Raw genomic sequence first — 25,218 nt, forward strand, 5'->3', positions numbered from 1 at the left:
TAGCACATCTTGTCTTTAGCATTTTTCCATAGAGAGATGTTGAAACAAAAGCTGTGCCTCCAGCTTCCACTTTGTTATGAGTAGTTGTTTCATGGCTTCCCATAATTCTGAGTCTATGAAGCATCTCCTTTTTATTTTAGTTTTTTCTCTCACTGCTCTAGTTTATGATCTTCTTTCTTCTCTGTGACACCTGTGGATTGGTCTTTTTTTTTTTTTTTTTCTTTTTGTATTTTTTTCCCCTCATACTGGGGATTGAATCCAGGGATGCTTTACCACTGAGCTACATCATCAGTCTTTTTTGGATTTTATTTTGAGACAGGTCTTAATAAGTTGCTGAGGTTGAACTTGATACCAGTCTAACATGTATGGCTATCCAGACCAGTGTAGTAGCCACTAGCCATGGGTGGTTATTTGGCCATTAAAATGTATCTGGTCTGGGTTGAGACATTGAGCTGTGTTAAAATATGCTGGATTTTGAAGACAGTCTAAAAAAAATAATGTAAAATATCTCTTGTAATTTTTGTATTAATTGCATGTTGGTATGAAATTTTTATATGTTAGGTTAAATGAAATTGAATAACAAATTAATTTCATCTGTTTCTTTTTACTTTATTTTTTAAAGTGCTGGGAATTGAAGCCAAGGCCTCAAATATGCTAGGCAAATGCTCTACCACTGAGTTACATACCAAGCTCTTTTTACTTTATATAAATGTGCCTTCTAGATCTTAAATTATGTGTGTGCTTTTAATTTAATTAATTATGATTTAATTCTATTGGACAGTGTAGGTAAGACTAATGAATTGTCTAGATTGAAAAGTATAATGAAAAAATTTAAATGAGAATAGGATAATAGACTATTTTAATACTGTCAGCTAGAGCTGGGGATGTAGCTCCATGGTAGAGTGTTTACCCAGTATGCGTGAGGCTCTGGGCTCAATTGCCAACACTGAAAAAATAAACAAAGCAAAACAAAACTCAAAACAGTAGTGAAAAACTATTAGCTGGATTCAATGATAATCTAGATTTTATCACATGTTCTTTATTGTTCCCTTTCCTCTTATTCTGTTTCTTTCTTTTGAAGATGACTATAATACAAATTCCAAATAATATGACACATTTTATTTTATCCCTGTAAATTTCTCCTCTTTAAAAAAACAACTAATAAGACTAAGAGCAATTCCTAGGAATTATCATTAATTATCTAGTCCATATTCGTATTTCCTAATTATCTAAAAGTATTATCTCACAGTTTTATTCAAATCAAGATCCAAACAAGGTCTACACATTGCATTTGATTGTTCCCATCTCTTAAATCACTTTTAATCTTTTAAGTTGTTTTTATGTTATTGACTTGCTGTGGAAGCCAGGCTCTGGGACCCCACAATGTTCCATGTTCTTGATTTGTCTACTTCCTCATGGTATCTTCTAACTTGTTTTTCTATTTTGTATACCCTAAGAACTAACTCTAAATGCCTAAGTACATTCAGATTTACCATTGTTATTGTTGGTGTTGAAGAATCAATCTTTCTTTCTTTCTGAACTGGATGTTGAACTCAGGGCTACTTTTTCACTGAGTTATATCCCTGCCCCTTTTCCTTTTTTAGACAGGGTCTTACTAAGTTGCTGAGGCTGGCCTCAGGGTGGAGAGCATGTGCAAGAGGAAGAGATCTCATCCTGGGCCTCTTGATAAAATATAAGAAAGATCAAAAGGGATAAGAGTCTGATCAGTGCTCTTAGGGCGTTGATAGCCTCATCCATTTATGATCTTTTTCTGAACCAATTACTTCATTGACAGTTGCAGAATAGGAATTTTCCATCATTCTCTCATATTTATTAGCTGGAAATCCAAAAACAAACAAACAAAAAAACCTCCCTCATATGCTAAAGCTATTTAATTACCTTGATATAGAGATTGTATAGGAAAGGTAGGATGAATCTTTTTCTCCTTTAATTGCAAGTTTTTAGAGTAAGGAGTTAGTATTTGTTCTTTAAAATACAATTTAAAAATATGTAAATATGGATCAGCGGTAAGTATGGCAAGCAATTTCTGAGAGGGCTCCCAGGTGACTTCCCTATCCTGTCCTAAGAATGGATTACTAGTCTTGTAGAATGGGGCAAAGGGAAACTCTTGTGCCTGAGGAGAAAGAGAACTTGGTAAACTGGAGCAGCGAGTTCTTGTCTTCCCATCTGCCTCAAAATAGCAGGCAGATAAGCCCCTGAGCCCTTGTGTCTGTGTCTTTTTTTGCAGACAAGGGAATTATGACTTGGAGATTCTGGACCAGTATCGACAGGCCCTGGAGGCAGCTGTGAACCTTTCTGTGAAGCGCAGCCTGCCCCCGCTGCCAGGCCGCACCCTCTTGGTCTACTTGACAGACGCTGATGCAGACAAGCTGTGTCCCAAGAGCAACATACAAGGGGTAAAAAACCAAAAAGCATCCTCCCCGGGGTTGGTAGGATGCTAGGGATCCTGACAGGTATCCTGATGCTGCACCTGGTTCTCCTAGGGAAGCATACAGATTGAAATAAATGACATGGTTGCTTCCAAGTATCTGTCCTTGGTTCCTTAGTGACAAGTGCTAGGATGTGATCTCAATCTGGTGTATGGATTATAATACTAACATTTCACATTTGGCTGGTGTTTCATATTTTTAAATTTCTGTCACCAAAAATTGATCTCACTTGCCTCATTATATCCTAGCATTGAATTTGGGCAGGGATCCTGGCTTCTCCCTACCCTTCTCCCTGTCAGCTTTTCCTGAGGGCCACTGAAATTGACCATCCTAACTGGAGATTTTGTCCCCTTTTCCATTCCCCCAAACCAGTGAAAGTGTTTGGCCTCTAGGAGAAGGTGGTCAAGGGTGGGTTCCAAAATAGGGGAGCTTTATTTCACCCAGATGCTTGTCCTCAGCCCTCGCTGAACTATGTGCTGCTGCTGATTGGAATGATGATGGCTCGGGCAGAGCATGTGGATCTCTTGCTGTGTGGAAGAGGCACACTGAAGACTATAGTGCTTAAGGCAGAAGAAGGTATCCTGAAGACTGCCATCAAGCTTCAGGCTCACGTCCAGGTCAGATTCCCACCCCCATCATCAAAACAGTACACAAATGGGACCTGGGAACAGCCCAAATGGTTAATAAAGGCATGGATATATACCATTCTGAAGATTTTCCCAAATATACTGTGGTGTTTCTTGCTCATTGATTGTATTAGTTTGGTTTTCATGGCTGTGATAAAATAGCTGAGAAGGCCTAACTTCATAAAGAAAAGGGGTCTATGTCATGCACAGTTCTGGATGTTCAGGGACATGGCACTGGCATCAGATTGGCTCTGCTAAGCAACTCAGGGTGGAGAGCATGTGCAAGAGGAAGAGATATCATCCTGAAATGGGAAAGTACAGAGCAATTCATGGGCCAGGCTTAGGCTTTTGTAACAATTTGCTTCTTGCAGGAGCTCAGGGGTCTCATGAGAGTTACCTTAGCCTCCTCTAAGAACAACTCTGCCAATGACCTGAACACTTTCCAATGAGCCCCGTCTCTTAATACTATAGTTTGACTAAGTTTTTACCCTCTTAATATCTCACAAAAGGGATCGAATTTCAACACATGAATGCTTGGGGGAACACATTCAAACCAAATCCACACCAGAGCATGGATCATCTTATGTGAACCTCTAACATGAGTTTCTCCTTCAGGAGTTAGAGGAAAAGGATGAATGGCCCCTGCATACTTTTGGGAAGTACCTACTGTCTTTGGCTGTCCAGAGGGTCTCTGTGAGTACTGCTCAGTCCTTGTGAAACTCTCCCCTCCCCCACAACTGCTACATCTCATTTCTTGACCCCTCAAAGCTAATTTTTCACACTATCTACAGTGTTCAGCTCCCTGTTTGCTGCAACCTCCTACCCAGTAGTGTGCTGATGAATGTTCAATGACCAGCAGTTTGGAGAAATAAGTCTTGATTAATAGTGCTTGCTTATTTCCATAATAAGCAGTCCAACCATGGCTGACTTGAAGCTACTGATATCATGTTGCTCTATCACATTCCACAGTACTGATAGGGATGTGAATAAGCTCAAGAGTAGATAATAAGATAATTTGGAAGTGACAAGTTTTGAGGATTTATTACCTTTGTCTTAAATGTAATTAATTTTTCTATTTTTCTTTTTCTTTCATTTTTTTGGCAGTGCTGAGTGTGGAACTCAGGGCCTTGTGCATGCTAGGCAAGCACTCTGTCACTGAGATACATCCCCAACCCTTAATTTATTTAATTTCAAGTTTATATAATTTAATGTTTAAAATGGCCATATTGGTTGAGGGTATAGCTCAGCAGTAGAGTCCATACCTAGCATGCAAAAGGCCCAAGGTTCAATCCATAGCACCAAAAAATAAGATAAAATGTCAGTATTTAATAACTAGCTAAAAAATGCCTAGAAATTAATCAGTTAGCTCTCATGAGCTGAAATGAGCTAGCCACAGCACATCACTGCCTACACCCCAATCTCCATTGTGATGTGCCCAAGTTCTGGAGATAGCGGCTTCCCTCATACTAAGTACTTTTAGAAGAGGCAATTAACATCCTTTTCAGAGTTCTCCTAATCCCCCAGTCCTTGCAGTTCTCTTTTCTTGATGTCCCAACTGCTTTAGTTTATCTTTTATTGTTCCCTTTCATCTTACAGTTGGACAGGGTCATCCTCTTTGGCCAAAGGATGGATGAGGAAATGTTAAATGCAGCCAAACAGCTTTTCTGGGAGCATGTGAATTCCAAGTGTCTCTTTGTTGGTGTCTGCCTAAGAAAAACACAATACATGTAAGATTGCCTGTACTCCCTATCAGTGTCAGAAGATAATGATCCATATTTCCACTCTACTCCTGCCAAAGCTTGGAAGCTTTCATTTGTCTGGCATCTTCTATCTAGTCTAGCACCTAACCCTCTGTGTGTGTATGTGTGTGTGTGTGTGTGTGTGTGTGTGTGTGTGTGTGTGTATGTGGGGTTCAGTCCCAGGGCCTCACACATACCAGGAAAGTGTTCTAGCACTGATCTACATCCTCAGACACATAATCCTATTAAAAATGCAGAGTGGGATGTACATCTGAGAGTGTTGTGACAATGACTCTGTGTCCTAGGCACGGTTTCTGATGCTTAATGACTGCTTCTTCCTTTACCAGATTACCAAGTTTGAATCCCAAAGATGTGACACTTGCAGGCTGTACTGATGGGATACTGAAGTGAGTACAAGATGAACACTTCAGTTAAAATGTCTTTAAGAGATTGTCTGACACCAGGTGTGGTGGTGCATGTCTGTAATTCCAACTACTTGAGAGATGGAGCCAAGAGGATTGACGGTTTTAAGGCCAGCCTGGCTAACTTAGTGAGACCCTATCTCAAAATAAAAAGCAGAATGAGGTTGACCAAATTATGCTGTGTGTATATGTGAATGTATCACAGTGAGTTCCAACTTTACATATAGTATAATTTTGTATACTATAAAGTACCAATTTATAAAACAATAAATAAATAGGGGGAAGGCCAGTGGAGTGGAGGTGGAAAACCATGTGGCAGGGAGAAGGGGAGAGAGGGAGGAGGCAGCGGGGACCAAAATAGAACAAATTATATTCCATCATGTGTGATTATGTCAAAATAGCATATAAAAGTGATTCTACACTATTGTGTATGGCTAAAATATACTAATAAAAACATTAAAAAAAAGAAAAAGAAAAAAGAAAAGCTCATTGGTAGAGTGATCCTGGGTTCAATCCCCAGTACCACAAGATCATCAGTGCTTTCTAGTCTGTTTGCCTCTTTTTTGCCTTCATTGCTTCTGGTCATTTTCTTAAGGAGCTCAAGTTAACCTGGGTGGCCTAACTTGGCCATATTTTTGTTCTCATTCTTAGAAGACTTTCTAAGATTCTAATATTCTACTCTCATTTATTTTGTTGCTATTTGTTAGGTTCATTGCAGAGCATGGGGCCTCCCGTCTTCTGGAGCATGTGGGCCAAATGGACAAAATATTCAAGATTCCACCACCCCCAGGGAAGAGCCAGGTCCTGACTCTCCGGCCACTAGAAGAGGATACCCTGCGTCCATTGGCTCCTATTTCCCAGCATAGGTCAGGATGTTTTTCCGTGAACAATCTTTGTGAACTGGGAGGGCTGCAGTCAAGACCTTGAGAAATTCCATGACTTACATTCTGGCTTTTGGGATGGCACTTGTTTTATTCACTAAAGTACCTACTGTCTTTGGCTGTCTAGAGGGTCTCTCTGAGTACTGCTCAGTCCCTGTGAAACTCTCCCCTCCCCTACATCTTCCTCCACAACTGCTGCATCTCACTATAGAGAAAGAGGAAGCATGTTATTGTCTTCTCTAAACACAGAAATTGTCAGATTGTGAACTTGTACCTTTCTCTACTGGGAGGCCTTATAGCCATATAGCCAGGGTTTAGGCAGAGGACTTAGGAACATGGCTTTGCCAAGTGGTAGTTTGAACTTTGGGTTAGTTGCTTAATTTCTTAAAGCTATGGCTTTTTGATTGGTAAAATAGAGACAATGTTTACTTCACAGTGTTGTCATGAGCATATAGTAAGTACATAATAATCATTAGCTGGAAAAGGAGGGGTACAGGAAAAATGGCACGTGGAGCTTAACTTCCAGGGCTCTGCATTTTGGAGGCCTGTAGGGCCCCCTTCTGCTGTCTGTCATACCTGGCTGTTGCTCAGTGTTTAAGCATGATTGCAGCAGTGTTGTTGTATGGATTTGAGAGGTGGCTGATCCCTAGACTGAGCCCAGCCCTCTGCTTACCTCCAGGTGGCGCAGCATCCGGCTGTTCATTTCATCCACTTTCCGGGACATGCATGGAGAGCGTGACCTGCTGCTGAGGTCTGTACTGCCAGCACTACAGGCCCGAGCAGCCCCCCACCGCATCAGCCTTCATGGCATAGACCTGCGCTGGGGCATCACTGAGGAGGAGAGCCACAGGAACAGGTGCTGGGGCAAAGAGAAAGGGGCTTGGTCAGAACCAGGGGCTTGAGTGGGAACTTAAGTAGTGGGCAGTCTGGGGCCTGTAAGAATGGATGAGGCAGGACCTGGGATTGTGGCTCAGTGGTAGAGCACTTGCCTAGCATGTGTGAGGCACTGGGTTTGATTCTCAGCAGTGCGTATAAATAAAGTCCCATCAACATCTAAAAAAATATTTTTTGAAAAAAATGGATGAGCCTGAAGTCAGGGAGTTAGTTGCCTCTTGGATGCCGTCAAGAGTAGCCTGGTCATATATAACAAATTAGAATTAAAAAAAAAATTTTTTTTAAAAGAGTAGTCTGCCTTCAATTTGCTCAGTGTGAGCTAGGTCCCCATCTCCCCTGTACTTGTGCTGTATTTATTCCCTGACACTGTGCCCCAGTGACTCCTGCATGTTCCTATAACCATGCCCACAGACAACTGGAAGTGTGCCTGGGAGAGGTGGAGAACTCGCAGCTGTTTGTGGGGATCCTGGGCTCTCGCTATGGCTACATCCCCCGCAACTACAACCTCCCTGATCATCCTCACTTCTCCTGGGTAAGGCAGACAAGGTTGGAAGAGGGGTTGCAGAGGAAACAGGTGGGAAAAAGTCACAGTTTGTCAGGAACCCTGTATACAGGGACTGTATACAGGCAAGTCCTTGAGGCTTGAGGTGAAACACAGGCAGATGATCCTATGATTGACCAGATCCTACATGAGGAAATTCCTTTGAGAAATCTCTCTAGAATTGGCCAAGAGTTGTGAGAGGTAAGAGGTCTGTTTAGGTTTTGCCATCAGAGAAATCTGGATTTTGATCTCCAATTTGTCATGCACAGGTGTTGCAGCCTTGTTGGAAGCAATGTATTCTAACCCATCTTCAATTTCCCTACCTGTTAAAGAGATACTACAACTTCTACATTGTAGGGTTATTATGAGAATTAAAAAAAATATACATATTTTAGGATTGAGGGTTGAACTCAGGGGTGTTTTACTGCTAAGTTACATCCCCAGCTCTCTTATTATTTATTTTATTTATTTATTTATTGTGTTTATTTTATTTTTTATTTTGAACAGGGTCTTGCTGAGTTGCTGAGGGTTTTGCAAAGTTGCTGAGGCTGGCCTTGAACTTGCCATCCTCCTGCCTCAGCTTTTTGAGTCGCTGGAATTAAAGGCGCGCAACACCACACCCAGTATAAAAATCTATCTTAAAAATGCTTAATGCATGTCAAGTATTCAATAATCTTAGCTGTTAGCTATCTTTTCTTGAATGTGTCTGAAGGGAGGGAGGTCTTTACTATAACAAGAGAGCCCTAGGGCCTTTGCAGTTCAAGGGAGAGATTTGTATGACCTTAGACTGAATCTGTGTCTATGCCCTCTCTCTGCAGGTGCAACAGTACCCTTCAGGGCGCTCTGTGACAGAGATGGAGGTGATGCAGTTTCTGAATCGGAACCAACGCTTGCAGCCCTCTGCCCAAGCTCTCATCTACTTTCGGGATTCCAGTTTCCTCAGGTATCTTCTGTTTCCTCCAGGGCCAATTTTTCATCCCCAGGAGGCCAAACAGGCTCAGTCTTCTCTCCCCAACATTCAAGGGTACTCTCTGAAACAGTACTCAGGGAGAAGGAATACTCCGAGAGCATGCTTTTGACCCCAAATTAGCCTTGGAGCTGAAGTCAGGAGACGTCTATTTGAGGAGTTTCAGGGAGTCACACCCATATCTGATGGCTAGAGGTGGAAGACTAGGATCTGAGTCTAGCCTCATTCTTGGGGTGTCTTTGGTGCTCAGCTCTGTGCCAGATGCCTGGAGACCTGACTTTATTTCTGAGTCGAAAGAGGCTGCACATCGCATCTCAGAACTGAAGAGCTACCTGAGCAGACAGAAAGAGATTACCTGCCGCAGGTGAGCTGAGGGAGGTAGAGAGCACCTGTACATAGAGATATAGTGGGGGAGCCAGGACCACTCTGACTGTGGTTGTGCTTGTTTTCCCTGCAGATATTCCTGTGAATGGGGGGGCGTAGCAGCTGGCCGGCCCTATGTTGGGGGACTGGAGGAGTTTGGGCAGTTGGTTCTCCAGGATGTGTGGAATATGATCCAGAAGCTTTACCTACAGGTCAGCATGAGGGCTGATAGCCAGAGCAAAGGAGAGGGTATAAGTGGTCTGGGTAGTCCTTTATGGGAAGTATCAGGGTAGGGGCTCTGTTTAGGCCTGGGGTCTTGAGGAGCATGAAAACATGGAACCTATATGCCTTATATACCTGTACCCCATATACCTTCAGCCTGGGGCCCAGATGGAGCAGCCAGTCCCCATCCCTGATGATGACTTGGTCCAGACCACCTTTCAGCAGCAGCGGAACCCACCAAGTCCTGCCCGACTGCGCCTCCTTCAAGACACAGTGCGGCAGCTGATGCAGCCCCATGGGAAGCTGAGCCTGGTGACTGGGCAGTCAGGACAAGGAAAGACAACCTTCCTGGTATGAGTCTCAAAGGCCCAAGCAGCGGGGATGGCTGTATGGGCTAAGGAGGTGGGGCATGGTGCGCTTGGGCATGTAATAAAATGTGATTGTGTTTCTGTTCCTTTCCCATGCAGGCATCCCTTGTGTCAGCCATGCAGGCTCCTGATGGGGCCAAGGTGGCCCCGTTAGTCTTCTTCCATTTTTCAGGGGCCCGCCCTGACCAGGGTCTTGCCCTCAATTTGCTCAGACGCCTCTGTACATATCTACACAGAAAACTGCAAGAGTCCAGTGCCCTGCCCAGCACTTACCGGTACGTATCCCCTGGTCACCCAGCCTCATTGCTATATCTCTGTCTCCCACTAACCCTGGCTTCCCCTCTGCATGCAGAGGCCTGGTGTGGGAGCTGCATCAGAGGCTGCTGCCCAAGGCTGCTCAGTGCCTGCAACCTGACCAGTCTCTGGTCTTGATCATTGATGGGGCTGACAGGTTGGTGGACCAGAATGGCCATCAGATCTCAGACTGGATCCCAAAGTCCCTTCCCCGGGTGAGTATGAAATGGAAGTGGGGGTGGGAGACAGGTTGGAAAGAAGGAGGGATGGTATTGGGAGGAGAGGGGCCTCGCTAATGTTGTTCTCCCCATCTTTTTCCTACTTCTTTGGTCCTTTGCCTGATTATCGCAGTGGGTACACCTTGTGCTGAGCATGTCTAGTGACTCAGGCCTTGGGGAGACCCTTGAGCAGAGCCAAGGTGCTCACATCGTGGCCCTGGGGCCTCTGGAGCCATCTGCCCGGGCCCAGCTGGTGAGAGAGGAGCTGGTACTGTATGGAAAGCGGCTGGAAGAGTCACCTTTTAACAATCAGGTTGGACCCAGGCCAGGGTTGACTGGGTATGTGGGGTGGATCTGGAAGTGATGAGGCTGCCAGCTGCCTCACAGAGACAGCTGTTTTGTTTTCTCAAGAACTCCCTACCAGGGGAAGTTGTTAATATGATAACACATGATTCCTTGTAAAATCACCCAGATGTTTTCCCCTGGTGAGTGGTCTATTGGAGTGAGGGTTGAGTAAAGCTGTGGTTCTGGAGGGTAGGCTGAGCCAAGGAAGTTTCCCTGACAGAGAGGCTGGCTGGGAAGTAGGAGGGATGATTGTATCCTGAGGTGATGCCATGGACCTGTCCCCTGATGGGACTCTCAGAAGAGGAGATGTCTTGCATTTAGCTTGGTGCTGGGGGCAGAGGCAGGCTGTGGTCGGCTTCCTGGTTCCTACACTGAATCTTCTGAGGTCTCATCAGATGCGGCTGCTGCTGGTGAAGAGGGGGTCGGGTTTGCCACTCTACCTGCGCCTGGTCACTGATCACCTGAGGCTCTTTACAGTCTATGAACAGGTTGGTTGCTCCATAATCTCTAAGTCTTGACCCACTTCACATTCTTCTTTCAGCTTCTTGGACTTATCTCACCTCCAATCTGTCATCCTTTGCCATCTGTAATCACCCACTCCCATCCTCACCTTACCCTACCACCACTTCTTTCCCACCTTTTTACTTTTTCATTCCTTCCCACTCTTCTTTCTGTTGCTTCTCTCTTACTCTGCCACCAAAGTTACCTTTCTGCCTCCTGCAATGACAAAGTCTAGTCTCCTTCCTCTCCCAGGTGTCTGAGAGATTGCAGACCCTGCCTGCAACTCTCCCCCTGCTGCTGCAGTTCATTCTGAGCACTCTGGAGCAAGAGCATGGCCATGATGTCCTCCCCCAAGCCTTGGCCACTCTCGAAGTCACACGTAATGGTTAGTGGTTGGGTAAGACTGGGAAAGGCTGAGGGTTTAGGGGTCAGATAAACTTGGTTCTGGTGGGATCTCTGCCAGTAGTGAAGGAGGGATCAAGTGCTATAGGGGTGGGTACACTGTGTGGTTAGGTTTGGGCCTCAGAGAACTTGGGTTTTCAGGTCTGACTATGGACCAGCTGCATGCAGTGCTGAGTGCGTGGCAGATTCTTCCCAGCAGGACTCAGAGCTGGGAAGAAGCAGTGGATGCTGTTAACAATGGAGACCCCTATCCCATGGGCCCCTTCGCTTACCTCATCCAGAGTTTGCGCAGGTACAGGTGTCCCCAGCTGAGTCCCCATTAACCTCACTTTGCCTTCCCATCTTTGAGCCAGGGCTCCATGTAATCCTTTCTTCATCCTACACTTCCTTTCCTATAGCTCCAGTGCCTCCTTTCCAAGCCTTTAGGGAGCTGCTGCTCTAGTTACCACTGTTTGGGGTGAGAACAGGAGCCCATTGCTCTGCCAGGTTGCTCAATGACAGATCTCCTCCTTATTCCCCTCTGCTCCTCTCCTCTCTTCTCTTGAGGACAGTTTGCTGGGAGAGGGCCCTCTGGAGCGCCCTGGTACCCGCCTTTGCCTTCCTGATGGGCCCCTGAGGACAGCAGCTAAACATCGCTATGGGAAGAGGCCAGGGCTGGAGAATACAGCACACATCCTCATTGCAGGTGATTGTAACCCGCATCAGCTTGGGTACTGGACCTGGAGGCCAGGCCCACCTACTGGCTGGCACTCCCTATCTGCTGGACACTTCACTTGCTACTCTAGCAGGCAGATGACTCTGCTGTAGCATGGGAGATATGATCTTGGGGATACTGCAGGGCTGAGTGAGCCCTTTTTTATGTCTGTTACAGCTCAGCTCTGGAAAACCTGTGGTCCTGATGCCTTAAGCAACTTCCAAAGTTGCCCTCCTGAGGCTCTGGGAGACCTGCCTTACCACCTGGTTAGTCCCCAGACCCCATAGTCACCTTTTCCCAAATAATGTCTTTGGCTATTCTTAGACCCTTCCCCTTGACCACTACTACTATCACCACTGCCATTACTGCCCTCCACATTCCATTTGCCTCTCTCCTTTTAGTTTTCCTGCCCTCCTTCTTCAGGTCCTTTGACCTGGGTGTAGGTCTTGGCTGCACAGGCAGGGCTAAGAGCAGATTGTCCCTTCTCAGAGACCTCTCACATTCCTAATGAATTCAATCTGACCTCCCCAGCTCCATAGTGGGAACCGTGGCCTCCTTGCAGAGTTCCTCACTAGTCTCCATGTGGTGGCCGCACACCTGGAATTGGGTCTGATCCCTCGGCTCTTGGAGGCTCATGCTCTCTATGGTGAGATGTGTCACTGCGACTTTTTTTCTCTAAGGCATGGGACTCCTGAGTGTGATCATGAGGGACCTGTGCAGAGGGAGGTATAATGGGAAAAAGAGCCAAATTTCCATTCCAAGTTGAAAATACCAAGAGGGTGAGTGAATGAGCCTCAGGAGATCTTTTGCTTAAATCTCTTAGATTAGGGGTTCTCAGACTTTTATTTAGTGCACAAAAAATTATCCAGGAAACCTGCTTGAACTGCAGCTCCTGAGATGTCCAGATACTGCTTTTCTAGCTCTGGAGTGGGGCCCAAAGCTTTATCCTTTGAACAGGTGTTTCTGATCTGAGCCTGGAAGGTCACACTTTGAGACTTACTGTTTGAGGCACACCGTATGTTTTTATTTGGTACTGAGGTTAGTGGGGTCTAGCCTGGCTCCCCAGTGACACTCTATCTCACTTCACTTTTTTTTTTTATAGCTTCTTCAGTCTCTGAAGAGGAACAAATGGTCCCTGAGGCTAATGTTGCCGTATTCCGCACCTTCCTGCAGCAGCAGGCTCCAATCCTCAGCCAATACCCACTACTCCTGTACCAGCAGGCAGCCAACCAGCCTCTGGACTCACCTCTTTGCTGCCAGGCTCCTTTGCTGTCCCAGCGCTGGCACCTCCAGCGTACACTTCATTGGCTTAATAAACCCCAGACCATGGGGGATCAGCAAAAGTAAGACCCTTGATGCCAAGTCCTGCTAAGCCCACAGAGAACAGCTATAGCCCTTTTTGAAACTGGAGAAAAAAGGACAGACCAGAATCACCATGGAGGGGAATTTCAGGCACAGAAATGAAATATATTCCCATTTGCTTTCTTCTATTCAGTTTCTTTCTTTATTCCTATTTTTCCTCCAGCTCCAGCTTGTCTTTGGCAGTTTCCTCATCTCCTACTGCTGTGGCCTTCTCCCCCAGTGAGCAAAGAGCGGCTGTGGGAACTGCCAATGGGACAGTTTACCTATTGGACCTGAGAACTTGGCAGGTGTGACACTCAAGGCACGCCAGAAGTTACCTTCATAAAACCTTCATAGATTTCCCTGAAGCCCTGGAGAAGCCAGACACACCCATTATCATCCTGTTTGATTAGCAACTTGACTCCCCTCACATTGGGTCAAAGGACTTGGTCAGAAAGTCAATACTAAGTATTGCAGGGAGCTTGGTCTTGGTACATTGTCTCTGTCCACTAAGTGATCAGCCATACTGGGAGGTAACACAGACAAGGTCAGAAAGGAACCAGAACAGCTGTTGCCATAATTAAGAGCTGTGTGAGTTGTATAGAAAGAGGGACACAGAATAGAGAAGGGCAGGCCTTCTGGGTTGAGTGAGGTGCCTCAGAAAAGACACAGGAAATGTTTCTTATAAATTTCTGGGAACAATTTCAGCAGAAGGTAATGGCAGATTAGGCTGGGGAGGGGAGTCCCATAGCCACAGCTTCCCTCTTCTCTTCCTACCACTTGTTGTAACTCATATATATATAACTTCACTCCCTCAGACCCATGAAAACCCATGACTTGGGGAACAGGAATAGGGTTTGGAGTGAAGATTTCTCCATACTTGGATCATGAGCCCCACTAGAAGCTGTGTTAAAGCTGGGAATGCAGAGAGCTCAGGGCTTAAGCCCTTCTTGCCTTAGTCTCATTTTTGGTTGGGGCCTGGAGTGGTTGGACATGGAGGGTGGAGGGAGTGGCCGAGCCATGCCTCCCTGCTTGCTCTCATAGGAGGAGAAGTCTGTGGTGAGTGGCTGTGATGGAATCTCCTCTTGTGCATTCCTCTCAGAGAGTGCCCTTTTTCTTACTGCCTTCGATGGGCTACTGGAGCTCTGGGACCTGCAGCATGGTTGTCGGTAAGGGTTTCTTTCCCCATGTCTCCTAGTGACTTTCCTTGGGAAAAAGGAATGAGGAGGAAGCCTATGGCTAGGCAGCCCCAGAGACCTGACTGTCTTCCTGCGACAGGGTGCTTCAGACCAAGGCTCACCAGTACCAAATCACCGGCTGCTGCCTGAGCCCAGACCGCAGGCTGCTGGCTACTGTGTGCCTTGGAGGATGCCTAAAGGTAATGACAAAGTGGTCCTAAATTGTGAGTGAGCCTTGTGAGTTTGTTCTCTCCACATGGCAGGGAGGTCCTACCTGCTGAGGTAGGGGACTAGACAAGGCAGCCTCTGGAGCTTTGGGACTAAGAAACTCTGGCATCTGTATTCATACCCTGAAGCTTCTTCTCTCTCTCTTTAGCTGTGGGACACAGTTCGTGGGCAACTGGCCTTTCAACACACCTGTCTCAAGTCCCTGAACTGCATTGCCTTCCACCCTGAAGGGCAGGTAGTAGCTACAGGCAGCTGGGGTGGCAGCCTCAGCTTCTTCCGGGTGGATGGCCTCCAAGTCATCAAGGTAAGGTCCTGTGTAATCCCTGGGGAGGAAGCACTTGAGGACAGGAGTGGGAGGAAGGAATGATGGACATTTGCATTCTGTATCACTTAGGGCTTATGCTAAGAGTAGGCCCTGACATTTTCATTTTGGCCTCCTGGTGTAGGAACTGGGCGCCCCAGGAGCTTCTGTCCGGACATTGGCCTTCAATGTTCCTGGAAGGGTTGTGGCTGTCGGCCGGCTGGACAGGACAGTGGAGCTGTGGGCCTGGCAAGATGGGGCACGACTGGCTGCCTTCTCTGCCCACTGTGGCTTTGTTGCTGCTGTGCTTTTCCTGAATGCCAGGTGTCAGTTGCTGACAGCTGGAGAGGATGGCAAGGTCAGGTTACAGAGGGCACATGGTGGGTTTCTAGGAGGGAGTAGTAAAGACAGGGAATACTTGAGTGAGGGCAGAGGGCTTTGTCAAGGCGATTGGAGTCACAGATGGTGGCAGCTACAGGGAGAGTGGTGTGGTATATGCATGGGCAGTTCTCATGGAAGGACTTTACTGGGGTGGCTGTACCTTTAGTGGGAAGTACCGGGTGGTAGAGATGGAGTATCCTTAAGTCATTTTTCCCTGTTCCCAGGTTCAAGTGTGGTCAGGGTCTCTGGGACAGCCCTGGGGATGCCTGGGCTCTCTTCCTGTCTCTCCTGCCCTTTCTGTGGCTCTCAGCCCAGATGGTGACCGGGTGGCTGTTGGGTACAGAGCAGATGGCATTAGGATCTACAAAATTTCTCCAGGTACCAAAGGGAAAGTGGATGGGTTTTTGTACCTTTGGAAAGAGCATACGTCTTGCTCCACCCCTTTTCAAATGTCTTACTCTCTTCTCTCATTCCATAGGTTCCCAGGGAGCTCAGTGTCAGGTGCTAGATGTAGCAGTATCTGCACTGGCCTGGCTAAGCTCCAGGGTGTTGGTGAGTGGTGCAGAAGACGGATCCCTGCAGGGCTGGGTGCTCAAGGAACACTCCCTCCAGTCCCTCTGGCTCCTGTCCAGATCCCAGAAGCCTGTGCTGGGACTGGCCACCTCCCAGGAACTCTTGGCTACTGCCTCAGGTACTACTGAGCAGTGGGCAGGATTACCAAATCATTCCTTTAAATATGCTAATACCTGCCTTCAAGTTATAATTATATACATGTATGTATGAGAACACATACACATGGGCAATGTCTGTTTGCTTACAACTTTCATGGTACTTTGAATGCATTTGTCTTTCTATAATCATTGTAGACTGTTTCTTCTTGTTCCCCTACCCTCATTTTGGGAACTCTAAACTCCCAGTAATGCTTTGAGTTTCTGCCCAGTGAGAGAAACACATAACAGTGTGAACAGGTGGGTTTCCTTCAGGAGGAGAGAGAAATGTGAGGTGAAAATGCAGAATGGGCTTGGTTCTCTATGGCTAAAGGCTTGATGTTCATGGATAGTAAGCTGAAAGTGACACTGCACCCTTGAGAAGGGGAGGGCCCTGGAGCAGCTGCCCTGTGTAGTTAGAGAGAGGTGTGGAGCCACGCTCCTTGCCTAAGCTGCAGAGCTGGAGCTGGGAGTTGCCGAGCATTTCTGTGTGACCCTTGCCCAGGGCCTCTCCACATCAAGTGACTCACTGCCTCCCGCCCTTGAAGCTGTAGCTTTAGACATCACCCTTAGCCCACGTGGTTGCCTTTGTCTCTAGCCTCCCAGGACTATCTTGCTCCTTCCTTCAGAAATCCTTCTATTCTCTTTCCAATGCAGAGGATTTCATGGTGCGGCTGTGGCCGAGGCAGTTGCTGATGCAGCCGCTTAAGGCAAAAGACTTTCCCTGTGACACTGAGCTCCTGGGACACCAGGGCCCTGTAAACTGCTGCAGCTTCAGCTCTGATGGAGGCAGACTGGCCACTGGGGGCAGGGATCGGGTAAGCTGAACAGGGACATATCCCCAGGGCCCTGCAGCCCTTCGGGTTCCTGGATTTCTTAAACAGCCCATTTCCCAGCACTTCCTCCTGCTTTTTGCTCTGCCAAATCTCCTGCAAATCTTTCTATCATCTCTTGTGCTCTCTCTCCTGAAAACTTTTTACCTGAAATGGCCCTTGTGTTCCTATCTCCCTCCTATGATCCTGATTGTCTGCTGTCCTGGAACCTATCCAGAATCTTCTCTGCTGGGACGTGAGGATGCCCCAAACCCCTCTTCTGATTCGCTCTTTCCCTGCCTGTCATCGTGACTGGGTCACTGGATGCTCCTGGACCAAAGACAACCTTCTGGTGAGTGCCAGAATAGGGGCAGCAGAGTCCAGCAGTATTCCTGGGGGAAGACAACACTCCTTTTCTAGCACTTGTTAATAATAATCATATCTAACATTTACAAAGTACTTAGTGTCATTTACTGAGTGCCAGGCTCATTCGAAGCTCTTTGAATAAAATTGTTACACTTAATCTTTATAGTACCCTGTAAAGTACCTACTTGTTTATCTTTGTTTTACAGATTCAGATAGAATAAAGAACATTTTCCAAAGTCATGTCAATTATAAAGCTAAGCCAATAAACATTCTGATAGAAAAGCCCATGTTCTTAACAATAAGACAATACTGTCTCTTTAGAGCTTGGGATGCCCTGGCTCTGCAGCTTGAAGGTACTGCTATGACTTCTTTGGTTCTAAGGCACAACTTGAGTCTCAAATTTTGCACTCAGTGTTGGTAAAGCCTAGTTTCCCACTGTAGAGAAGAGATGAGAAAGGAGGGAATATCAGTTGAATAGTTTATCCTATCCCTGCCTTCTAGACAGACAGAGCTCTCCTTAGCATTGTGGATTTTTCACCTTTATCTTGATTTGTTGATTGACGTAATATTAATCATAAGAATAATAATTTTTATGCTCTGTGTACCAGGCAGAGTGTTAAGTCCTTTATATAGAGGCACCCAGCCCCCAAATCACTGTCTCAAAAGAGATACACTATCATTATGTTCCTTGAATAGCTGAGCAGCCCAAGGCTCAGAGAGATAAACTTGCCCCAGATCACAAAGCAATGAATAGTCGAGCTGGGATTGAGCCTGGGATAGCCTATGCTCTTGATTACAAGGCTTATTACCCTCCAGTCCACATTGTGAACATACAGAGATGCTGAAGAGATGCCAATAGTCCCACTCCTCTGACTTCTGCTTCTGCAGCTCTCCTGCTCCATGGATGGCTCTGTGGGGCTCTGGGACCCAGATTCGGGACAGCAGCTTGGCCAGTTCCCGGGCCATCAGAGTGCCGTGAGCGCTGTAGTGGCTGTGGTGAGAATGTAATAGAGTTTTCTGGGTGTTTCTGGAAATGATAGGGGGCTTTGGGAGGCTGGACGCATTGAGTACCTAATCTAGGAGTGAAAAGAATGAGATACTTGGGACTGGATTATAGGGTTGAGGCTGAGGGTTGATATGAGGAAAGAGAGAGGGCGAGAAAAATATATAGAGAGATGGAAACGTGAAAATATGGCATCCTAGTATCATGACTTTGTGGCAGGATTGTAGGCCTGAGCCACCCAACTCCACTGTTCTGAGTACTCCTCATTCTTTGACATCTTCCCAGTCCCTGATGCTCTTAGAGGGAGTCCTACTTCCCATGACCTTCTCAGTGTGACTCGGTTCTGATTCTGTGCTCTTGGGGGCAGGAGGAACATGTGGTATCCGTGGGCCGGGATGGGGCCTTGAAGGTGTGGGACCATCAGGGCGTGGAGCTGACCAGCATCCCTGCTCACTCAGGACCCATCAGCCACTGTGCAGCTGCTCTGGAACCCTGCCCAGGTAGTGACATGTCACCCATCTCCCTTCCTCCCTGCCTCTTTTCTGCTCCTTTGCTTCTCTCCTTCTTCTGACCTGGTCTGTCTCTTATCAGCTGGACAGCCTGGATCAGAGCTTCTAGTGGTGACTGTTGGACTGGATGGGGCCACACGTTTGTGGCATCCTCTCTTGGTGAGTTCCCTGCAAAAAAAAAAAAAAAAAAAAATGAGGTGGAGGAAGGTGTAGAAGGTACGTGGGATAATCATCTGTAGGGTCAGACCCCTCAATGGCCCATCTGCAACCCTTCCTCCTAGGTGTGCCAAAAACACACCCTCCTGGGGCACAGTGGCCCAGTCAGTGCAGCTGCTGTTTCAGAGACCTCAGGCCTCCTGCTCACCTCCTCAGAGGATGGTTCTGTGCGGCTCTGGCAGGTACCTAAAGAAACAGGTAAGTGAAGTATGGACAGAGGCAAGGCATGAGAGAGGGTTGTGTTACCAACACAGAGAAGGTCAAGGGTAACTGCTGTCATTTCTTGTAGCCCAGCAGTAGCTTAGCTCCTAACAAATCACTTCCTGCCTTTTGCAGATGAAACATACAGATCTAAGAGTTCTGCAGCCATCACTGCTGTGGCTTGGGCACCAGATGGTTCTGTGGCAGTGTCTGGCAATCAAGTTGGGGAATTAACTCTGTGGCAGGAAGCTAAGTCTGTGGCCACAGCACAGGTGAGTTGAGGCAATTCATTTCTCTGTCCACGTGAATTCTTCCCTGGTTGTGTATTTCCTGGTATTTGCTAGGGCTAGAAGTTGCTTATATGTCTGGGAGGGGAAAGAAAGTTAATCCTGTGTCCTCAGAAATAATGAATGAAACTTGTCTTATACACCAGGCTCCAGGCCGTGTCAGTGCTCTGATCTGGTACTCAGCACACACCTTCTTTGTCCTCAGTGCTGATGAAAAGATCAGTGAGTGGCAAGTGGAACTACAGAAGGATTCAACATTCAGAAATTTCAGGTGAAACAAAGCAGCTGGGTGAATGTAGTAGGAATGGTTGTTTCCCTGTACTAGGGATTTTATTCAAATAACTCCACTCCTGCTTCTGAACAAGGTCAATAGGTTGTTAGTTGTTGTGCAGGCAATTGTTTTCTGCTTCCGGTCATGACAATTTAAATGAATAATTCTCAAATGCCCACTTGATGACAAGCTCTGGGCCAGGCAGTGTGAAACAGATACAAATTAATTTTATTAACTAAGGAAGCCTATAGTTGTTCCTGGGACTGCAGAATTTGAGAAATTGTAGGAAAGAGTTAACATTTGAGGTTGGGCATAAAGAATGGAAAGGACTTTTCTGGACTAGTAAAAGAAGTTCCCTTCTTTTAGTGTTTCCGGAAAAGGAAATAGCATTAATGAAGTTCTGAGGGCATGAGGGTACATAATGTTCTGAGTGTAGCCAAGATCTTGGGTTCTTGCAGGGAGAGGCAGCTGGGCAGGTGGAGGATTAGATTGAAAAGGTAAACTGGGGCTAGGTTGTAGAGAGTACAGTGCTGATTATTTTGAATAGAATAATGATATGAATTTTATTTATCATTTATTTACTTATTTATATTCTTGGTGCTGAGGATCAAGCCCAAGGTTGCACACACACACTAAGCACACACTGTTCCACTGAACTACATCCCTATTCCCCATGATCTGAACTTTAGAGAGAGAACTCTAGTGATAATATACAGGATGGACTGTGATGGAGAAATACTAAGAGAAGACACAGTGTGAGCCCTGATATGGGCAGTAGAGATGAGAAGAAAAGATACAGATTTAAGTATGTGTCATGGATAGAATCCACAGGACTTATTGATCAGTTGCAGGTAGGAATATGAGGGAAAAATAAAAATGTTAGCAATTCCTAGTTTGAGCAAGCAAAGGAACAGTGATGGTGAATATCAGAAAAATAGGGGCTGAGAACATCAGTCAGTTGTAGAGAATTTGTCTGGCATGCTCAAAGTCCTGGGTTTGATCCCTAGTCCTGCAAAAACAAACAAAAAAATGAGGAACAGGATTTGGAGGGGGCATTAGTGCCTTTTGATTTGTGCTTCACTCATGAAGAATTCATGGGGAACTAAGGGAGGTTAACTAAAGTAGAATCTTTGTCTGTCCATGTACATTTTTCTAGCTATAGTCTTCACCTGAAACAAGTTCTGCAAGATGTGGGGGTGCTGATAGGGCTGGGCCTGGCCCCTGATGGATGTTCTCTCATCTTGGCCAAAGCAGATTTGGAATTACTACACATGAAGCCAGGGGATGCTCCCTCTGTAATAGGGTAAGATCTGAAATGCTCTTCTCTCCTAAGCTGGAGAAAGAAAAAGTGGGATAGTGGTTACCCTGAAGTAGACTAAAACTTAGAACAAACGCTGAGGTCTTTAAGAAAAGTGGTCCTGGCTCAGCCTCTCACTTTCTTATAAACCAGGAAAAAGTATGCACGACATCCTGTGATATTGTCCACCCACAAGGAGTATGGTGTGTTTTTCCTGCAGCCAGGGGACCATGGATTTCTTTCTTTCTGGGTAAGTCCTATCTGGGTATGTGTTAAAACTGACATTTGTCTAGGACCAGTGTTTTTAAACCACGAGGCCCATCATGCAGGATATGGGGAAGGGAAATGCATTTGGCTTCAAATCTCCTTATCCTCCTTCAGCTGGAGCAACACTATTTTAGAGCTTTAGATATTGGGTTTCCATGTGAGATTTCATTGGTACAAAAAAGAGTTCTACTTTCTTCAACATTGTGGGAAATTATAAACCTAGGAGCTTTCTCAATGCATTTTTTTCCCCACATCTCTTGTCTTGCTGCTGTGAATGTTAGCATCTTGCAGGCAAGGACTGCATCTTGTCTCTCTCATCATGCTTAGTAGATAGTTACCTTGTAGGCATCTGATACTTCTTAGATGTTTACTTCAAGGATGAGCCCCTTGTCTCCAGAAAGTTTATTAAATCCTGACCTGCTACGTATTAAAGCCTATCCATGACCCAGTGATTCCACTTCTAAGCATATCCCTAAAAGAAATGAGTGTACCTTCTCTCAAAAGATAAGTATAAGAATGATGATAGCAGCTTTATTTTTCATAACCAAAACAACCTAAAAGTTTATATATAGGAAAAAGATAAATAATTTGTCAAATATTTATACAATGGAATGCTACATGGCAATAAAAAAGAATGTTATATTGAATGTTGATGAATGAAACAATACAGACTTATATCATAAGCATTTTTCTAGGCAAAGGAAGCTGGACTCAGAGGAGTCTGTACTATACAATTGCACTTAGTTGAAGTTCCAGAACAAGCAAATTACTTGTGGTGACAGAAGTCAGAATGTTGTTGGCTCTGGGGATAGCCTGGACTTGACTAGGAAGGGGCAAGAGGGTAACTTTGGGGGTAGTGGCATGGATGCATGTATAAAAATTCCTTGCAATATACATTTAAGATTTGTGTACTTCTCTGTATCTACATTATAATATTTATCTTTTTTCATTGGTTCTAGGGATTCAACCCAGGTCCTGTACAGGCTAGTCAAGTGCTTTATCAACTGAGCAATATTCCCAGCCCTATATTATACTTTTAAAAAAGCATCCTGACTATCCTAGAGCAGAAAAGTCTTGCTTCATCCAACAGATATGGATAGCTAAACAAAGTTACCTGTCTTTTCACAGAAACAAAAGGAATCAGGAGAGTTTGAAGAAAGCCCAGATTTTGACTTGAATTTAGATAATCCTAGTAGGACCCAGATAACAATAACTCAGGCCAAACCTGAATCTGGTGAGTGGGAATAGGAGGACCCAAGGATCCCTAAGATGGTTTAGGGGACCTCTCAGTCCCTTTAGGGCCTGAGATCTGGCTTTAACTATCCCTTTAAAATGGCAGAGTCCTCATTTTTGTGTGCCAGCTCTGATGGGATGCTGTGGAACCTGGCTGCATGCACCCCTGAAGGAGAATGGACCACAGGTCATCTCTGGCAGAAAAAAGTAAAAATGCCTAAAACCCAGACTCCAGAAACAGACTCATCTATGTGCTGTGAATTAGATACCAACATGGAATCCTGGCAGACAACCACACATCTAAAGACACGGCAGCGTAGAAAGGTGAGTTTGAGGGAGGGGTCACAAACGTAGTAGAGGAGGCTCTAGGTCTACATAGCAGGCTTCTATGCTTCCTTAACTGAGGACTCACCTTGCCACTGTCCCATTCCTTTCAGATTCACTCAGGCTCTGTCACAGCCCTCCATGTGCTGCCTGAGTTGCTGGTGACAGCTTCAAAGGATAGAGATGTTAAGCTGTGGGAGAGACCCAGTATGCAACTGGTAAGTGTGTGTGTGTGTGTGTGTGTGTGTGTGTGTGTGTGTGTGTGTGTCTATGCATGTCCAATAGGGGCTAATGGAATATTGCAAGAGAACAAATTTAGGGTAAGGGCAAAAGATTTTTAGAAATCTGTTTCTTAAATCCCTCTTGTGCTGACTTACCCGTTTCTAAATAAAAGACACTGACATGAGTGAAAAATAAGTTAGGAAGGAAATCCTAGTCTTACAGCCCTCACCTACTCTTGTTTTCATTCCTTTTTTAGCTGGGCCTGTTCCGATGTGAAGGAGCAGTGAGCTGCTTGGAACCTTGGCTGGGACCCAACTCTACCTTGCACCTTGCTGTGGGAGACACACAAGGCAACGTGTACTTTCTGTGCTGGGAATGAAAGTGCACTACTCATGGGAAGGATGATACCACTTGTGCTACAGATGCAAAGCCTGAAGATACCAGTGGCTATTTTCTTTCTTTCTTTTTTTTTTTTCTTTTTCTTTTTGGTATTGGGGATTGCACTCAGGCACACTTAACCACTAAGCCACATTCTCAGCCCTTTTTAAATTTTTGAGACAGGTGCTCCCTAAGTTCTTAAGGCTGTCTTTGAACTTGTAATTCTCCTGCCTCAGCCTCCCCAGTCTCTGGCTCCCAGGGGCTATTTTTTTAGTAAGATTATAAAAATAAAGTGTCAGAAACTCTTACGTACAGCCCTGCTTGTGTTCTCATGTGCATTTAGATCAAGAATATGGATATTCTGATATGTTTCTATTTTGATTTCACATTAAGTATTACTAGAACTGCAAGAAAGTGAGCCACATCTGTACTCTTTGAAACTGCTTTAGATTCCTGGAGGAGGAACAAGAGTAATGTTTACCAACACTTGGTTTGAATAGAGAGCTAAAGAACTCTCATTTGATGGAAGATAAAGTTAGTGAGGGAAGGAAGGCTGAGTCAGTACAGCATCAGGGCATTTAGAAAGAACTAGCATAGGGCTGGGAATGTAGTTGAGAAGTACAGTGCTCACCTCATTTGTCTGAGGCCATGGGTTTAATCCCCAGCACTGCAAAAGAAAAACAAAACAAAACAAAATTGGAATGTAAGTAGGACAACATTAGGTTCCTCACGTAGAAACAGCCCTCTTCTCAGAACCAACTGCCCAGATGAAAGGTGAGAAGCCAAGGCACTAAAACCAGACCCAGTCTCCTTTGGCTTGCCACATGACTTGAAAACATTAGTCACCAGAGTAATTGACATTCTTGGGAAAAAAAAATCACAAAATTGTGTCTCTTTCAAATTGAGGTTTACAAAGCCTCAAACATGTTGGAAGGTGAAACATTCTTATTCATGGACTTACTGTGGACTTACATGGTCTTACTATAGGAAAACAAGAACTTTTTAAATACTTACTTCAATACATATTTTTTTTCAGTTGTGGATGGACACAATACCTTTATTTTATTTATTTATTTTTATGTGGTGCTGAGGATTGAACCTAGCGCTGGGAGGCAAGCATTCTACCACTGAGCTACAACCCCAGCCCTCTAGAACCTTTTTGTTTTCCCAAAATTCTATCTTATGGATGAGGTAATTCCTTTAGGCTCCTTCTAAGGCTTAAGGAAGAAGGAAACTCTTCAAGAATTCAAGGACTTATGTATAAGACAAGCCAGGACTATATGACAGGGATTTTGTTCTGGTCAATAGGATTCTCTCATAGATATACCACTGAACTGTGGGATACAAATGGATTTTAAGAATTTGGGGAGTTTAGGTGTACTGCAATTTGCTGTCACTTTGCCCAGATTCCAGATTTTACATGGAGAAGTCACCTGAGGGACTTTACCTTTTCTACCCAATGTCCTAAAACCTCTCAGCCAGAGGATAAGAATATCAGCTGATGTTTTTATAGGTCATGCTTCTATCTTTTCATATTTGCCTCATGCAAAGGCTCTAAATATACCTTTTGGATCACAACTTCCATATTTACCTTGTGACTGGAAGATCTACTTGAGGTTAATTTGAAATTTATGATTTATAATCCTACCCAGAAATCCTTCAGAGAACTATGCATTATTCTAAAAGTTACTAAAGGGCTGGGAGTGTAGCTGAGTGGTTGCCTAGCATACACCAGGCCCTGGGTACAACCCCCAACACTGCCTAGGAAA

The 25,218-nt window shown here is 45.3% G+C and overlaps 1 protein-coding gene and 1 long non-coding RNA gene across 4 annotated transcripts in view; one reads left to right on the forward strand and one right to left on the reverse strand.

Moving 5' to 3' along the window:
* The window catches only part of TEP1 (telomerase associated protein 1), a 39,161-nt gene extending 15,404 nt beyond the window's left edge, over nt 1-23,757 (forward strand). For 2 of the 3 annotated variants that reach the window (XM_081293120.1, XM_081293121.1), the window contains 43 exons: nt 2,249-2,417; nt 2,909-3,067; nt 3,692-3,769; nt 4,673-4,803; nt 5,163-5,222; nt 5,945-6,103; nt 6,798-6,974; nt 7,424-7,544; nt 8,372-8,496; nt 8,771-8,884; nt 8,978-9,095; nt 9,262-9,456; nt 9,573-9,748; nt 9,826-9,982; nt 10,119-10,298; nt 10,726-10,818; nt 11,084-11,216; nt 11,375-11,525; nt 11,785-11,918; nt 12,105-12,193; nt 12,459-12,573; nt 13,030-13,270; nt 13,453-13,576; nt 14,313-14,437; nt 14,547-14,646; nt 14,823-14,978; nt 15,121-15,333; nt 15,581-15,734; nt 15,835-16,047; nt 16,721-16,881; nt 17,114-17,227; nt 18,130-18,237; nt 18,612-18,744; nt 18,836-18,912; nt 19,035-19,167; nt 19,306-19,442; nt 19,604-19,728; nt 20,885-21,031; nt 21,179-21,275; nt 22,421-22,526; nt 22,632-22,849; nt 22,963-23,067; nt 23,328-23,757. In XM_081293120.1, coding sequence (XP_081149246.1) covers nt 2,249-2,417; nt 2,909-3,067; nt 3,692-3,769; nt 4,673-4,803; nt 5,163-5,222; nt 5,945-6,103; nt 6,798-6,974; nt 7,424-7,544; nt 8,372-8,496; nt 8,771-8,884; nt 8,978-9,095; nt 9,262-9,456; nt 9,573-9,748; nt 9,826-9,982; nt 10,119-10,298; nt 10,726-10,818; nt 11,084-11,216; nt 11,375-11,525; nt 11,785-11,918; nt 12,105-12,193; nt 12,459-12,573; nt 13,030-13,270; nt 13,453-13,576; nt 14,313-14,437; nt 14,547-14,646; nt 14,823-14,978; nt 15,121-15,333; nt 15,581-15,734; nt 15,835-16,047; nt 16,721-16,881; nt 17,114-17,227; nt 18,130-18,237; nt 18,612-18,744; nt 18,836-18,912; nt 19,035-19,167; nt 19,306-19,442; nt 19,604-19,728; nt 20,885-21,031; nt 21,179-21,275; nt 22,421-22,526; nt 22,632-22,849; nt 22,963-23,067; nt 23,328-23,450 — 5,944 coding nt within the window. In that variant the 3' untranslated portion in view covers nt 23,451-23,757. Of the gene's footprint in view, nt 1-2,248; nt 2,418-2,908; nt 3,068-3,691; nt 3,770-4,672; nt 4,804-5,162; nt 5,223-5,944; nt 6,104-6,797; nt 6,975-7,423; nt 7,545-8,371; nt 8,497-8,770; nt 8,885-8,977; nt 9,096-9,261; nt 9,457-9,572; nt 9,749-9,825; nt 9,983-10,118; nt 10,299-10,725; nt 10,819-11,083; nt 11,217-11,374; nt 11,526-11,784; nt 11,919-12,104; nt 12,194-12,458; nt 12,574-13,029; nt 13,271-13,452; nt 13,577-14,312; nt 14,438-14,546; nt 14,647-14,822; nt 14,979-15,120; nt 15,334-15,580; nt 15,735-15,834; nt 16,048-16,720; nt 16,882-17,113; nt 17,228-18,129; nt 18,238-18,611; nt 18,745-18,835; nt 18,913-19,034; nt 19,168-19,305; nt 19,443-19,603; nt 19,729-20,884; nt 21,032-21,178; nt 21,276-22,420; nt 22,527-22,631; nt 22,850-22,962; nt 23,068-23,327 lie in introns of those variants that run through there. The other variant, XR_014021822.1, reaches the window with a different exon arrangement.
* On the reverse strand, nt 18,100-23,060 carry LOC308648411. The gene is made up of 3 exons (XR_014021823.1): nt 22,938-23,060; nt 18,817-18,921; nt 18,100-18,232 (listed from the first exon to the last, which is right to left on the reverse strand). It is a non-coding gene; the product is annotated as an uncharacterized lncRNA (long non-coding RNA).
* Nucleotides 23,758-25,218: the final 1,461 nt, after the last annotated feature.

This window comes from Spermophilus citellus (assembly GCF_964194105.1).
Source record: "Spermophilus citellus genome assembly, chromosome: 4".
NCBI lineage: Eukaryota > Metazoa > Chordata > Mammalia > Rodentia > Sciuridae > Spermophilus > Spermophilus citellus.